Source organism: Seriola dumerili, unplaced genomic scaffold, assembly GCF_002260705.1.
Source record: "Seriola dumerili isolate Sdu_G_001 unplaced genomic scaffold, Sdu_1.0 BDQW01000017.1, whole genome shotgun sequence".
NCBI lineage: Eukaryota > Metazoa > Chordata > Actinopteri > Carangiformes > Carangidae > Seriola > Seriola dumerili.
The window spans coordinates 5,230,455-5,247,726 of NW_019174272.1; the positions used below are offsets into that span (position 1 = coordinate 5,230,455).

Genomic DNA, 17,272 nt, shown 5'->3' on the forward strand with positions numbered 1-17,272 from the left:
CATTTTACAGTAGAGAGCCAATACTTTCAATCTTCAGCCCTCCAAATTAATTCAAGCTCAACCCACATCTTCAATCTTCAATCAAAATCTGTTATTGTGTATTATTCAAAAGATGGTGACTTAGACTGAGTAGACAGCTGTTTAAAAGCTGGATATGTTGTGAAGACTGCATCCCAAGCTGGCCATCTGTGTGCTTGCTATTGCCATTAGCAGGTCTGAGGTTTTTACGAGGGGAGAAATAGACATCTCTTCAGCCAATCTACAAGCACATCCACTGGTCTGGAAATATAAATGCAAAAGTTAGAAAGAAAAAAAAAAAAAAAGTCTGAACACATTCCCCCTCTGGGCCCCAAGTCTCCAACAAGCACCTGCATCCAATCAGACATGAGCACAATCTGGACATTATTTTCCAGACAAAATTTATTTGATATTTAGATACAATATGAAGACTTAATGGCACACAAAGATCTACAGAAAGAAAAGGCACAAAATGTCATACATTCACTACCGTGTCCCCTGAATTTCAAAAGCCGATCAGAAACATTTAAAAGCAAGCGGTCCAGAAATTAAACAGTTGCAGATTTCATAAATTAGGATAAGACTGTACAGTTGCTTTGTGAATACTTCCTCTCCCCTATGTCACTGTCTTGACAGATGGCAAACTGAAACCATTGATTTACGTTATTCTCTTTAGCCACTGGGTTCTCTATTCAACAGACAGCAGGAATCATTAAGATAGACTTGGAAACATTGATTACACTGAAGACAATTTTTTTTTTTCGCACTTTGAAAAACACACGCACACAATCTCAGTACAGTTACAAAGATCAACTGGCTGTCTCATATACTGGAGTAAAATGGACCAGACTGTATCACAACCACCTCCCATCATACTGAAACTAACACCGTATTTCCCGCAGAAAAGGAAATGGTGAAAGGAAGTCAATGGTTTTGATGAGCAACGATATCAAAAAGATCCTTGTATGGTATTGTTCACCTGAGAAGATTTTGTTGTTTTGAAAAATGTTGCCTCAGAAATTTGCTTCCAATTTTTCCTATTAGAAAAAAAACAAAAACAACCTACAATCGCAGAATACATGTAAACATATCAGAAATCCATTTACGCTCTTTGGACAAGCCAATAACCCATTACTGAGGAAGTGATCACGTTCCCTCATGAGACTGACTGAAAATAAAAACATTAGAATATATGAACTCAGAAGATTTCATTATATCAGCGTCTTAAAAATGTGGAAAATAGATCTCTAAAAATAAATCCATAATTCCTGTTGCACAATTTAAGACAATGACACACCAGAAAAAAAACAAAACACTAACACTCAAAGAAGACCAGTAAGAATCAGATGAGGAAACCACTTGTACTGTACATGTATGTAACACAAGTGATGATCAACACTGTAGGCCAGTGCCACATGATTCTGAAGCCTATGGGGAGAAAGTGCACTATGGAGTTGAAAGTGTCATGAAGATGGCGTATCCATCAAATGGCTGGTCTGAGGCAGAGATGTAAATGTGCAGCCCTTTGCAGCAGGAACAGTGCACGCTGGCTGTTACGGTCATGATGCACAAAGTTTTGCTTGCTGAAGGAATGGCACTTGCTTGAGGCTTTGACACGTATCAGAAAACATACAAGGGAATCACATGCAATTCTACACCCTGAAGAAAACAAAGAGTCATCACAAAACAACTTTGCTCATCAAGTTGTCTGCCAAGACTTACTCCTAACAAGCAGCAGCTAATCGCCAGTGCTAATGTTTAGGCGTCAGGAAAGTTGTCAGTCAGAAACAAGGGAGGTAGCTAGAGCAATAGCTGGCAGCAGAGATGCAATAGGTATAATAGGTCCAATAGATATAAGGGTAAGGAGATTAAGGCAAGCAGTGTATGGTGCTGGTGTTGACTGGGCACTGATAAGGCAGTTATGAATCTGTAAACACACCTAGAATGAAGCAGAAGAAGAGGCCTTTTGGAGACGGAGAACTTTGGAGAACCAGATGAGTGAGACGGGCCTCTGGGGTGGGCTGGGCGAGGCGGGACAAGCAGTGCGGTGCAGTTTGGCTTGTGACAGAGGCCGGAGGGGTGTAGCACCATCTGTGGCTGTTTTTCAGTGCAGTTTCTCTGGGGACATCTGTTAGGGAGGTGAATGCTGTGTTGTATGTTATGTGTGAATGTCTTCAGAATAGGGAGTGTGTGGGGAGAAGAGAAAGAGGAGAAAGAGGAGGGGAGAAAAAAAAAACAAAAAAAAAAAAAAACAGTGAGAGCTGTAAACACTTCCAAAGTAACATCCTTTAGCTGAACAAGCTTGCATGGATCTGCCCAGCTTGAGCTTTTAAGTGATCAGTCACCGCAAAAGCATCCACACCTGCAAGTGTGTGTGTGTATGTGTGAGAATGAATTCACATGTTTATCCTCATGTTCTCAATGTATATGTGTCATATGCATGTGTGGGTTTCTATTACATCTGTACGGGAGTTAGAGCGAATACCTGTACGGGCATGATTGTCAGTGCTAATAAGATGCAGTGCTTTGGGTAAGGTGGGGTGATGGGGGAAGGATTACAATGGGCCAAGGCGCCAAGGGTGTTAGTAATCTCTTAATGGAGGCTGTGGCAGGAAGGAACATGAGTATGACAAACAGACACACTCATGCCAGGGAATGCAAACCACTGAGCCGGTATGTACAGTTAAAACCAAGGAGGGAGACAGGGAGGTCAGACAGGGCATCATCTTGATAGGAATGTTTTGGAGGGTAACATTAACAAAAGAAAGAAAATAAAAAAGGAAAACTGAAATAATACAGAGGAAATATTTGGTCCAACACCTGCCACTGTTGAATCAAACCAATGAATTTGCTTTTGTAAAAATTCTCTCTATTGGAAGCAGCTCCTCTTCATATCGCTCCAGAAGGCTTCGTCTTGTCAATAACATGATGCCGATACCTGGCCTTCCTCTGCTCAGGAGATCAAAATTAACCAGAGTCTTATCAGCTAGGATCGTGTTGGTTTCTAGAAATCAATTCCTCAGTGGATAGAATGTCTATGATTGGGTGCAAGTCAGGGATCCGCTCTATTGATTGCAGGTAGCAGTGCCCCATCCTCCACAGCCTGAATCAGTTAAGGTAAAAAGTGGCACCGAAGGACCATCGCTGTTGTCATCGTGGGTGTTTAAAATCCGTTGCCTTTTCATTCGTCTGCAGCACTGGTTCCTCGGACTTCACCCTTTTTGCGAAGCTGTGGGGAAGAGGAGGGAAATGAGACACGTTAGATTTATACAAGCTTAACAGGTGAGGGCAGGTTCAGTGGATGCTTGCATTCAGTGGAAGCCTTCACGAATGTTTGCTAGTTTTGGTGCAAAGGGTCTAGATTCATCTCTAATCATTAAACATGACTAAGTTTTACTTCTTGCATTACAAACCATTAAAATACAACAAAATTTCTAACTAAAATCTTTAGCCTTGCCTTAAAATCTGCTGCAACAGTCTTATCAAGCCCCTTGTTTGTCCTCTAGGTAGATAAAAGCATCGCTTTCAGATTCTCCCACCCTGAGGCTGATGGCTTTGGAAAGTCAATTAGTGTTAGAATCTGATAGCCGAACACCTTAATGGAACAGTTCAAACTAACAGTGGCACTAAACAGAGGAATAGACAGATCTGATGAAATGGCATGAGGATTCACCCTCCTACTTCTCCATCCTTTTTCCCCATCCTCCCTCCCTTTTTTCTCAATCACAGCACAGACTCCTTCTCAACTGCAGAATTCCATTTGTATGTTAATGAGGAAAAAAGGAGCCATCTTGAAGCCCCCCCCCCCAACCCACACAGACACTCTACACCAAAAAAAAAGGCAGACACGACTGCTGGTGCATCGTCTCTATAACGTGGAGTTTCTCATTGACACACTGCAGTGTTGTCAACAACCCAGATGGTGGTGTCTGTACGTAGGCTTTGGCCACCATCACCCCGTGCCGTCCCATCCAGTCCAACTGTGACCCTGCTAACCCGTGAGCCCAGAGGTTCAGGCCTCGTCGGCCTTCTCACCGCAGCCCTCTTTGATGGCACCCGCCTGTTTACTTACTCCAAGGGAAAATGGGAAACACATGCTGAATTGGGGCGAGATGTGAGGCTGGTGGAGGGGGGGTGGGGGGTGGGGGTGAGCACAAAATGCTGTATGTTGGTAGTAAGCCAGGAATGTTTGAGCCTGTCCCACTTTGGCCAGTCCAGCCCGGATTCCTCCCTTTTTCTCCTTGTACGGCCAAAAGCTCCCAGACTGATATTTAGAGTAGTTCCAAGAGCAAACCAGTGGTAAGGCTTTACAAAGAATGTGATTCACAGAAATTAAAGCCTGTGATTTAAAAGAGAGAAGAACATTTTCCTTCTCTGCCTTGTATTTCTCTATGGGGAGGTTCTGGATTGCAGTTACTAGTCTTGAGCAGGCCTTGTGTGTGTTTTTAACTACTGGCCACCTCTTAAAAAATAGCATGTGTGATTCTGAGAAGTTTGCCCAGATGTCTGGATATATCCAGAGAACAAGGCACTTCCATACACAAATGTAGACATATACACAACACTCACTCATGCAAGCCATTTTCACTGTGTCAGCAAAATACTGAACAACCTAACACATACGTCATATTTCTCAGTGATCTGGTGGTATACACTAATTCAGAGTGAGCTATGGGGTTACACACATGTGCACATATAGACATAGTGGATTAAAAGATCTTTCACAACACCGAAGTACAGAGTGAGAGCAGCAACACAGAAACCCCACAAGGAGCAAAGGCAGCATCTAAGAGACTGGCCTTTACCAGTAAGAACTTACAAAGCAACACTCAGACATACACCTGGCCTGGCTACTCCTCTGCAGCCTTTGTACCTCTCACAGAGCCCTTCTTACGCATCTGGACAAAAATAAAATACAGTAGATCACAGAATGAGAATGAGGAATGAGGAAGCCTGTGGGGGCAGCTGGGACTAGGTAACAAAAACAAATGTTTTTATAAAATGGTAAGTTTGTTTCTTTCAGTTTCCAAGATTTATTCTGAAATACAATGCGGGTCAAGGAAGTAATATTTGTAGTGTGAAATGTTAACAGAAAAGCTGAATTGTTATGTTCCTCTTTGGGAAGCTAGAAATACAGTCATCTTAGTTGTTTTTTTTAATAAACATCAAATATCTACTTTCTGTTATCCACAGAAAAGTGAACAGCAGAAAGTGCAAAGCATAAAACAAAAATACATCCACATGATATATTGGTGATAAAATTGGCAATACAAGAAATACAAAAAAAAAAAAAATACAAAGTTATGGTTTTAAACATAAATTCCACATATTTTAAAAAGGATTAAAAGATACATTTTTAGTGGAGAAAGCTAATCATGTGCAATTGCAAAGAGCAGATAAAATGGCAATATGAATATTCATTCTATAAAAGACAGACTCAGTAGATGCAATGTCACACTGGTTCATCTGCAGCTCTGGCAAATATTAGGAAAGAAATGACAGAGCCTGTACACTCCTGAGACTGGAGACAGTTCCCTGCACAAAGCCCAACAATGACCAATATGTACAAGGTTTATCTTTAATTGTGGATAATTTTTATTCATATACTCACTTCGTCCAACTCTCTCTGTGTCTCTGCCTCCATCCGCCGGATATCATCCATAGTCAGCTCCACCCACTTATCGATCCAACAGAAGAGCTGGCGGTGAAAGTTAGTGAAGATCCTCTTCTCTTGCTGGGGAGACAGATGTAGTCTTTATTAAGGCTGGGTGATATGCCTGAAGTCATCACATTATTGATAAGACTATTTTTCAAAGATATATGATGACAAAGAAAAGATTACATTTCAATATTCACAATGATGTGTAATATGTTTCTTTGTTCAAATACAATACTATTATATCATCATGATACATTTACTTTGTCAAAAGACAATAATACTGAATTATGACCAAGCAGTAATATTGGTCAGAGAGTCAAGAGGCAGTGAATTGCTTTTGCAAATGGAAGCACTCCCTGAATACATCTCATGAGCCAAAATAAATGGGCCGCGTGAAGTGTAAACATGTCACTCTAACCTCATGGATGAAGTTCTCTACTTTGGTCTGCAGGCCCCACCACTTGAACTTGACTGTGACCAGTTTGTAGGCGCACATCCTTGGGCAGTCAGTCTTACTAACCAGCTCTCTCTGTTGAGAGAAGAACAGCACAGCAAAACAATGACAAGACTTACAAACCACCACTTTTTTAAAGTATCAGAAGAAATAACGGCAAAAACTTGACAGAAACTTTCCAATGAGAAAATAATCGTAAAAACAGCAGAAGGCTGAGAGAATATTATTTTAGACTAATCGTGGCTGCTTTCAAAACTAAAAATCATTAATACATAATGCTTTGGGTATGGAGCTTGCTGAAATAATTATCAATATGAAGATGTGCTCTGCACAGATAAAAGCACCCTAATCTCCAACACACTTTCTAAATCCATCTGCTGCTTGCACTCTGCCTCCCTCTGAAGAGAAGAAAAGGAGGGGGGGGGGGGGGGAGGGGGGGGGGGGGGGGGGGGTTGGGGCAGAGCAAAGTGGATAAACTCCAGATGAAGGGACCATTTCTCTGCCTCCGCCCTGACAGCGACACCGTTCCCAACAGGCATGCCTTTGTGGCCATGGAAGGCAGATAAAACGGTGCTTGCGAAGCGATAAGGGCGTCGCGGTGCAAAGCTGGTTACATTATTAACACCTAGGACCTGCTCGCCCCCAGAACACACAAACTCTCCCTCCGAGAACACCTGTTTAATTAATCACTTCATTCTGGCTCGGCATTCCAAGAGAAAATGCCACAGACCCGCCTCAATCACCCTCATCCCACTGCCGTTTGATGCTACGATCATGGAGGAGAGCGAGAGAGGGGAAATGAGAAACATTTCTAAATTTGCAGTGGGTTTAGAAAAGTTGTCATCGCTAAAGGAGAACTTCACATGAAACGGATTCTACATCAAAACATTTACGGTGACATTTCTTCTTTCCCTCTCTGTGCCCCACTCAAAGGAGCAGAAGTTTTCAGAAATACAAAGGGTACTGATATGCAAGCATGTGTGCATGCAGAGATAGACAAGAGTTTTATTGCTCTGAGAAGCTGGCAGAAATTGTGCCTCTGTTGTCGCATAACTACTTTTTCTTTTTTTTTTTACCTTTTCAAAAACAGTCTTTTTCCCATGTCCACAGCGGACGGGAAAGTGATCTAATTAAAAACACAAAATAAAAAGTTGTGCTTCTTTATTCATACTTTTTAAAAAGCTGTTTGGCTGCCTTTGTTCTGCGAAAATTCTTGAAGCAGAGGAAAGTTTCCCATGGTGAACTTTGAGGGCTCCACTGCAGAACAGAAATTCTCAGCGCTCCAACAGTGAGCAGGACCCATTTGTGAGGCTGTGGGTTACGACAAGGTTTACAGGGGAAAGCAGCGAAACTCCTGACAAAGTTTCTCTGTGTGGATGAGCGACATCTTATTGACTTATTACTTCCTATCAAAAGTACATCAGTCCTTATTCAGAATTGCTGCTTGTCAAATTTAGTATCAATGTCCATACACAGTCTTTTCCCCCCATTTCTGTCTTCATCTTCTGTCACACACCAAGTCTGGCAGATGGAGCTCAGGGTAGAACCTTTATCTGACCCACTGACTTGAATTTTCTATTACATCCAATTAGAGCCGAGAAAGAGGTGATTTGTCTTCATCACATTGCAGCCTTACAGTGCTGCAGACACCACTCTAGCCTTCCACCAGCTCTGTGCACTCAGAGCTATTTGGATTATTACAGGCGATGGTGCTCAAGTCTATGTGAAAACGAATTGACAAATTAGTCTAAATGAAATAAAATTTTTTTTAAAAAAAGGCACAAAATAACCGTGCAAGTTCAAGTCTACAACCTTGAGTCTATGTGAATAGGGTTGCCTAAGCTTTGCACATCTGGACACTGTAATTTATCTCCTTACTGCTTTCAATAACTGCATTATTTCTGTCAAGTTACATAGGGACCATGAGTGAAAAGCATTTTTCAAGTCCAGCCACAAATTCTTGATTGGATTGAGGTCTGGACTCTGTAACTCCAGGACATGAACATTGTTGTTTTTAGGCATTTCCTGAGTAGCTTTGGCTTAGTTTTGGGGTTGTTGTCTTGCTGGAAAATGTATCCTCTCGCAAGCAGCAGTTCTCTTGCAGAGTGCAGAAGGCTTTCCTCAAGGATTTCCCTTTTTTCATTAATTTTACCTGCTATCTTCATAAAATTTGTGAGACCTGGTGCAGAGTAGCATACCCACAGCTGCCACTAGCAAACACCACACACAAAGCTCAATCTTTGGTCTCAGACTGCTGAACTTTCTCCTTCTGCCTTTAAGTCTCCCACATACCTTCTGGCAACACTAGCCAAAATGTCACATGTTTTGTGGCTTTTTGTTTGTTGTGGGTTTCTCCAACAACTGTTGTATGCACGGTGTCTCCCATCCCCGCCATTGAACCCTGTAGCTTCTTCAGAGTTGGCACAGTTCTCTCTGTGGGGAGGACAGTCTGCTCCAGACCTATTCTTTCCATTTTACTATGACCAAGCTTAGTTCGTCAGTGTCTTGGAAATTCTGTTTAACTGGAAGGTTACAGCAGCCATGCTGAACTTTCAAAATAAACACACAGCAGAAACCATTTTTAATTATGAGGAACTGCTTAGAATTATCCAAGGTCAGAACCGGGACTTGTGTGAATGACGTTGACCTAATAGTTTGGTACAAATAGTCAAAAGTGGGTTGAATTGTGTGGCATTAATTGCCATTTGTGTGTGAATGTGATAAATCTAATTTCCACAGCTCACAAGAGCCTTACCTTCCAGGACGGCCCAAGAGGTCCTCTGCCCGTCTTAACTGACTTGAATATGGAGGGATCCTCATCTGGCTTGTAGTCCTACAGTGAGAACAATTTGTAATGAATACACATAGCACATTTTATTCAGCTGCCACAAACTCTTCAATAAATTAATCTATTACTAATTTAAATGTTTATTTATGAAAATGCTACCACATACATTTGCAATAAATATGTGTTTTGAAAAAGTCATCCAGTATTTGTGTGTCTACAGCTGCTCTAACTGCAACAGCACTCCTTATCCTATACATCAAGTACGTACAGTAATGTCCTGTCAAACCCATTTTACTGAACTAACCACTTATTCTCCATTGCACAGGGGAACCTTGGTCCCATGGCAAAAAGATTTTTAAAGGCATACAGAAAAATACCGAGCGATACTGAGTGCATACGCCAAGCACATGAGCACATGACAAAGTTGGCTTCATAAAGTAGGCAAGAGAAATAGTAATACAAATAAATGAAATGGCTTTCAAATTATCAACAGCTCAAGGGCCCAGCAATTTCAAATAAATCATGATGCGCCTGCAGCTAAAAGCTACTTTTCAGGGCTATCGGCCAACAGGAGGGTGCCCAATGTGTGAAAAGAGATAGAAACCCACCCCCACACACACACACACACTAATTTGGCTGTTTTAATGCTGAGAGCTCCATCACTATAACAATACAGTGTGCTGCACTAATGAGGCCTGTGAATCGATGTGCCGTGGTAGACGAAAAGGAGCTACTCCTCAAGTAAAAGAGTGTGTGTTTGAGTGTGTTTGTGTCGTGTGTGTGTTTGTCTAGTTCCGGCATACGAGGCACTATGAGCCTTAATTACACTAACAAACTCATCTGTGCTGGCGGTACGCCCCAGGCCCTGCAGCCATGCCTGAGGCTGAGGGCTGATAGGGCCCTCAGACACAACACACTGCTCCAGCAAGGCAAACACGTCCGCCTCGTTAACTACCCACCGCAAACAAACACGCACACACATACACACAAACTAATGCTTCTCAGTCAAATAGCCACACATATGCACACAAGCACACACAGAGCCACAGTGAAATGAGGCAATGTGATGTCAAATAACAGCAATAACATGCAACATCTTCAAATAAGATTTCAGAGATTGTAAATAGAGTATCAAAAACTCATATTTATATTTTGAAATTCTATTGAGGCAGTCTTAGAATGCTTAAATAGTGTATGTAAGTTTTAAACACGAAGATTTCAAGTAGCTGACACTTCAAATGTAGATCAAATGCTAGATAAGTCACATATGTTCAATACATAATGAAATAGTTACCAGAGAAGACCTAAGCCGATCAAGCATATTTTTATGGATCACAAATGTTTCTTTAGTTCCAACAAATCCAACAGAGTGAGACTTCGTTCCAGTGTATCATGTGACATCCCTGTCAGGAATTGCATTCTCCCAATTAAACTTTCCTTCCAATGCAGAATATCAACAACCTGCTTATAACTTAATATTTTGTGACCTTCAGAATTTGCTCATAAAAATTCATGTGTGAGATTAAGTAGTCTACAGCCTTTTTAAGTCAATGGAACAACAGATACACTCAACATTTAAGTAATGTGATTGTAAGTTTTGTGTCTGTATTGGGTATCATCAGCTACCCAAAAGGTAAAGGACTTAAATCAGGGACAAAAAAAAAAAAAAAAAAAAAAAAAAAAAAAAAAAACTTCAGTGAGACATCCCTAATGGTCACATCATTCAACTCTAACCACACTGTTAGTCAGAAGAGTATGCGGCTCATTGTGCTTAATATTCTGGTAATACAGACAGCTTACGAAAATACATTTCCAGCCTTGGATCCACTAGTTCCACTAAAACAGATCCTCTAGATACAAGAAATAGCTAGAAGTATTCAAGTATATTTCAATGCACATGTTCAAAGACTGGAGAAAAAAAAATATTCTGATTGCTTTTCAAGTTAATCAAGCAGTATATCAATAGTATGTTAAAATGAACAAGAATTTAAATATTGCTGAGGGAATTTGTCAAATAAAAATGTTAAACATCTGCAGATTGTGGCTTCTCCAGTGTGATGATTTACAGGTTTTTCATTTCAAATCAATATAAAATAGCTTATTTTTGAAATGAAGAAATTCCTGTATCTGTAAAGAAAACATTTTTAAAAGATACACTCAAAAGGTAAATTCAATAACATTTTTACTGCTTGTCAAAAAAACATTCCTTATATAACATGGATTGAGTGTGGTAGTGATCACATTTGTCCACATGAAGGCACCAAACTTTTCTCTTGCACTGGAAATGTGCCAGAGGAGAATTTCTACTTACAGCAGCGGACACTTGACTTCTGTCTGTGATGTCAATGGGCACAACACTTACATTCTGCCATGCGCCATAGTCTAGTTTGTGCACCTGAACAACAACAACAACAACAAAAAAGTAAGAAGAGCATACAAACAAAATCTGCTGTTCAAACTTGAGATTTGCTTGATAAGATGCAGAGGTACCCACATTTTCTTGTGTTCCAAGGTCTGGTTTGTGCCACGTCTCAATCTTAATGAAGAAATTGTCTTTCATATACTCATTCTAGAAGAAGAGTCGGAATCAGTAAACTAAATGTTAGTTAGGATATTTTTGATGATTTAAGACATGCATAAAAAAAAAAAACAAAAAAAAAAAACAAAAAACCTGAAAGCCATTTAAGGCGACCTACCGTCACGACTGGATCAAAATCAGACATGAAGAGAAAAGGAAAAAAAACAAAACAAAACACCATTACCTATACATATAATAAAAACACACACTATAACTTCACTCCAACAGAAAATACATGGCCATGATACAAGTAACACAAATGTATTTAACCACTGTGAGGACCAAGGGTTTCAGGGTAATGCAAAGGTAAAGGGATATGGGGAGGGGGACTCACTGGTTCTGCAGTAGGGGTAGGCATTCCAGGCTTTTTCATGGAATACCAGGGAGCCTTCAGGGGCTAACAGCTTGACAAACCCTGGGACTTTACTGTATGGTTAGGAAAGAGGGTGGGAACGGGGTAGATATAGGGAGAGAAAGGGGAAAGGAAGACACACTACTTCACTCATCAGTGGTTCTAGAGGACAGACTGCAGGAGCAAAATGAGCAACTTGGAATGTTTCACAACAAAGATTAGACAACACTGCCACCGCCTGGCAGCTTGGTGCTATTACACTGTAGAAAGGAAGTTCTGAGATCAAATAATTGAAAATTAAGAAGTTTAAAAAGAAAAAAAAAAAACACAAACAAAAAAAAAAGTTAGGTACCTCTTTAAGTGGTAGATTTTGTGTGTATACTGTCCTTTCTCTCCATCTTTTTCATAGGGTTCATTCCTGAGTACCTCAATGCCCTCACCACCACCCGTCTCATTTTTACTTGCTTCAGCCACAGAGAACAGCTGTCCCACTTGATACTGTAACACAAACAAGATAACATTAATACAAATACAGTGACTTACTATATGTACATAAAATGAATGAAATCTGTTCTAAAGTAACTTGCTGGTGCTCCAGGGTCAATGAGGTATACAATTTGTCCTGAAACAGATATCAGCTATACACAGCACTTTTACTATTATGAGCACTTGAAATGAAACAAAGTCTGCCCCTTCACAGGCTATAGTCTTACACTGAGCACTTAAATAAAAAAAAAAGATATTTCCCTTTCAGTTTCATTTAAAGATCTTTAGATGCATGAAGAGGTCAAAGTATCCAGTTTCCAGTAAGACAAAATAAATGTAATTTTGTCTGTCTGTACGCGCCTCTTGTGGGATCCCAAATCCCAGTTTGGGAACCACTGTTAGGCGACAGCCCTGTGTCATGTTTATATTGTGATTATAGAGACTTCTACTAATAATAAAATCATTCATTACTTGATTAGTGTTTTAAAACTGAGCCACTAAATAAGCCAAAATAAACTTAGTAAGATGTATTACTGTCCTTCCGTCACTCCAGTGGATTGCAGAGTTACGTATGTGCCAAGAAAAACTGAATAGTCAAACAAGCTTGTGTCCGAACTGTGGTGTGGGATACAATAACGGCAACCCTAATCTTGACAGTCTATTTACATTTCAGACTAAATCTATCATACAATCTACCGACCAAATTAAATAACTTTCTCCAGTTATGTTTGAATAATAGATGGTGCAACAGATGATGTTTGCTTAGATTTCAGCTATCAGAGCTCTTATTAGTGTTTATTGCCAAAAGAGAACACTTTTATTTGGAATGAGCTTTAAAATGAGGCCCTAATTGCCAAGACATTTAATCACCATATAAGGCAGCAGGGTGAGTCTGGGATTCCTGACATAAACCTCTATGAACACAAGGAACAATTGCCTGCTCATGTAAAACACAAGGATTACAAATTATGCCTTTTTGGATACGAGTGTGTTGTGTTGACTTGAAACCAGCAGCCAAACACTTGATATGATAATACAGTGATACATTTATTATTCACTAAATGATACAAAGCAATCATTTTAAAGAAAGATGTATTACAGAGACTTATTGTAATTACTATTACCCATCACTCTTTGACACATTCTCTGCCCAAATAAGGGATTAAAGTTCCACTGCAGGTCAGACTAAAACAAAATGAACTGGTGTGCATTTGAAAAAAGTCTGATAATACTATAGTGGGGTAGTATGAGGTAACACAGTGACTGTAAACCAGTTTTAGGGCCACAGTAGAAAAAAATGGTTGAAAACAACAAAACAAAACCAAAAAAAAGGAAGGTATTTCACATCCTTTGCGATTTTCACACACATCAGATGTTGATTTAATGCCATTTATAATGTAGAAGGACATTGGTGAAAAGTACAAGAGATGAGGTAGTATCCAGAGGCTCTAAACTGAAAAAAATCAAGGAAAAAAACAAAAACAAAAAAAAAAACATTTCATTTTATGATAGAGACAAAAACTGATTACTCACCTCCTCAACACTACAGGGTAAAACCACACGGCTGCAAAAGAGAGAGAAGCTTGGTATCATTCATTCAATATTAAACCGCCAGGAGCATTACAATTTTACTTTAATTCAAAGCGAGCAAGCTTAAGTATAACATTACCACCAAAAATAACTTTACATTCAAGGAAGGTGCAGAAAAACATGCCTCATCATAATTTTCAGATCCAATTAGTGATCCAAAATGTGTAAATTTTTGAAAATGAATAACAAATTAATCAATACAACAAAAACACATTGATACTGCAAATGCATAAAACCAATCATTGAAAACATTAACTCTCCATAACTAGAAAGAAGAAACTTGTTTTTCGATGCATCAAGACATCTATATGCAATGACATCAATAGACAAAAAATGCATTATATTAATAATGACTATGACGTGTCAATTGTCTGTCACTCTCCACACAGTATGAAGCAAAAATGAAAAACCAGTGCAGAAGAAGCCGTTTTGCTGTCATGCGCACTACACCGTGGCATTATAGATAACCTCCACAATGCACACAAACCTTCTGACCGCTAAAGAACAGGAAGCTGGTTGTTGGCCACTCTTCCTGAGGAAAAAACTACTACTGGCTAGTTCGACACACTGCTGACTTCAGCAAGAGAGGCGGAAACCATCACTGGCCCAGAGTGGAAAAGTAAGACCTGAATGGAGCCAAGACTGAATATAGCTACGAGATGTCCAATTAAAAGAGGTGTGAGAAAGGGAGACACGAGATATACAAACATCTTTACTCAATGCGTACTAAAAGTACACTGAAACTTTTTTTCTTTCTATCCCAGTAGAAGTCTTCTTCAGGGTGTGGTATGCTGCACTCAAAGCAATTGCAACATTTACCCCGATGTACATGATGCTTCTTGCAGTCACCACTAACCACACGGTGCCAGAGAATGAAAAAAACCAAACAAAAAAACATGGCAGGCAGAGGAAGTTCTCTCAAAATATAAATCTAAAGCAAGGCTTTATTCAAACACAGACACACACTCACTTTGTTTTCAATCCACACACTCTTTGAAATAGATAATGAGCTGTCGCAAACCATGACAATAAGAATTTACATTTTGTACAGAATTGACACTACTTTATTAACTTGTATTGAAATAAGGTTAATCTTCACAATGACACCCAGTGACAGACAGGGTGTTTTTTCACTCCAGGCTGCTATGATGAGACCAATGACATCTGTAAAAGGCAAGGATTCCTAATGTGTGATAATGTCTTCATCACAATCAAAGGGCACAGAGGCACATCGTGATAGTTCTCCAGTTTGAGGAATGACCTGGACAGAGTATAGTGAGTACATGCAGTTTTTAAATTGTTTTAAAAGGATGTATGTAATTTGCAGTAACACATTAGAGGAACACTACATGATTGTGGATACAATCTGTTGACACTTAGTATAGTTGACCAGTGGCCCCTTGCCCTAGTTATGCCAATTTTAGAAATGTCATTGTGATTTTCTACTTAGCACACAGGTGATGGAATTAAACCCATGCACAGCAGAAGTTTCTAAACATGTTAAAAGTAATATGTATGGCATGACACATTGAGATAACATGGTTTTACATAACTCTAATCGGTATTTTGACAGAGTTCCTAGATTTGTGTGCAGAATTAAACCCAGACTCATCAACCATCTACCCTAATATCAAAATAAACCACAGGGTATTAAAAATAAATGTAGGGACCTAAGAAATACCAATTAGACCTAATATACAATCATGTTCCTAAATAGAAACACAGTATGGACAGAGCAAAGTTGTAGAAGAGTCAGATCAAAAAAACTAGATATACATGACCCACACAATAACACTAATCTAACACTAATGAAGTTAGTTCATATTTCTCTATATTGGAGTCTGGTTTGTATACTATAGCTATTAAGCTTCTGTTTATTATGATGACAAACAACTTCTACTCTTACTTGTTAAACTCCTGTGACGTTCCTGTGCCACAGAATTTACAGCATTTAAATGACTTAGAAATTTAATCTGAGTAGGAGACACAAAAACAATATTTTAACTCTTACATTAAAATAAGACATGTTCATCAAATACACACATCTGTTCATCCCTATGAAAAGTAATTTTGTAACAGACTTACTGATGGACCCAAAGTTACAAACAAGCGTCCTTTTATTTTTAGGTCCAGCAGACAAAAATTGGCAATAGTTTTCATAAGTGGAAACATATTTCTTTATAGGCTTACGGCTAGTTTACAGCTGTGATATTTTTCCAATTGACAATGGCTTTCATGTCAACACGAGCATCTTTTGATCCAACTTCATGACTCATACACCTATCAGCTAAGTTAGCTAGCCTAACTTAAATACTACTACCGCTAGCTAGTTCTAAGCTCTAAACAGCTTGGTTTGACACACATACACACAAAAAAACAACCAGCGAATTCGCTTATTAGTCAAAGTCTTTTATCTTGAGTAAGATTAGCTGGCGCCAGAACGGGTTTATGTATCAATGTTGCTAAGATAACATTAGCAGCGCTAGGTGATTCCGCATTCAGGTTATACCGTTAGGTTAGCTAGCATTAGCAAATCGTGAGCTAATTCGTAGCTCAAGTTAGTTGGGAGCTGTACAGCTTGAACGCACAAATGTCGGTGCGCATATCTTTTAAAACCATAACATAAACCATAGTCTGAAGTGTTCAAAAGTCAGCTGCTTAACGTGAACGCATGAGAGACTGTGAGATTATAGCAGCTGTCATACAGAGCCGTGTTGCTGTCAACGCCGGTAGGCCACAGCAGCTCTTGAGCAATCCCACCCTTCCCTCGTGTGTCTGACACACACACACTGAGGCGAGATGAAAAGTTTTCATCAGTGTCCTACCACTGAAAAAAACACCCTGCCCAAACGAATCTGTAACTAAACGACGCTGTGGTTTCAAAATGATAAAAACAGAAGAGCGTATACGGTAACATAGCACTTACTACTCCTTGATGAGGACCATCGTAGCTCGCTCCTCTCGACACCACTGGCGCTGCCCAGCTACCGCTGATTGCTACTGACGTCATGAGCTGCTAAGAGCAGCGCCCGGTCCCTCCCTCGTAAGCGGTGATTTGCAGAAGGAGGCACAGACGAACCTGCTAATTAGTTTCAACCAATAAAGTTTCTCTCTGCTGGTTTTTAACCCGCCCATTGTACAGCTGCTCTGATCATGCCAGTTATTCAGCACATCAACTTAAAACCACATCATTTGTTAAGACGGTGTTATTTCAGATTTATTTGGGAAGCAATAGAAAAAAAACCTTTAATAATAAGGACTTCCAAACATTTTTGCTTGTGCCACCTCATAACACTGTTGTGGACATGAATTGTGAGTAGCTCAGCCAAAGACATATTCTTTTCTTC

At 39.8% G+C, this 17,272-nt stretch overlaps 1 protein-coding gene across 2 annotated transcripts; it reads right to left on the minus strand.

Annotated features, from left to right (window-relative positions):
* Positions 1 to 402: 402 nt before the first annotated feature.
* On the minus strand, positions 403 to 16,930 carry pitpnb (phosphatidylinositol transfer protein beta). 2 transcript variants are annotated; one of them, XM_022754005.1, is made up of 11 exons: positions 16,852 to 16,930; positions 13,869 to 13,899; positions 12,202 to 12,347; positions 11,832 to 11,923; positions 11,616 to 11,623; positions 11,414 to 11,488; positions 11,231 to 11,314; positions 8,887 to 8,964; positions 6,096 to 6,206; positions 5,630 to 5,752; positions 403 to 3,247 (listed from the first exon to the last, which is right to left on the minus strand). In XM_022754005.1, exons 1-11 carry the CDS (start codon positions 16,869 to 16,871, stop codon positions 3,200 to 3,202), a joined length of 816 nt encoding a protein of 271 aa, XP_022609726.1. In that variant the 5' UTR covers positions 16,872 to 16,930; the 3' UTR covers positions 403 to 3,199. The 2 variants fall into 2 exon arrangements, with proteins under 2 accessions (XP_022609726.1, XP_022609736.1); XM_022754015.1 differs by lacking the exon at positions 403 to 3,247 and adding an exon at positions 4,838 to 4,916.
* Between the last annotated feature and the right edge of the window lie 342 nt (positions 16,931 to 17,272).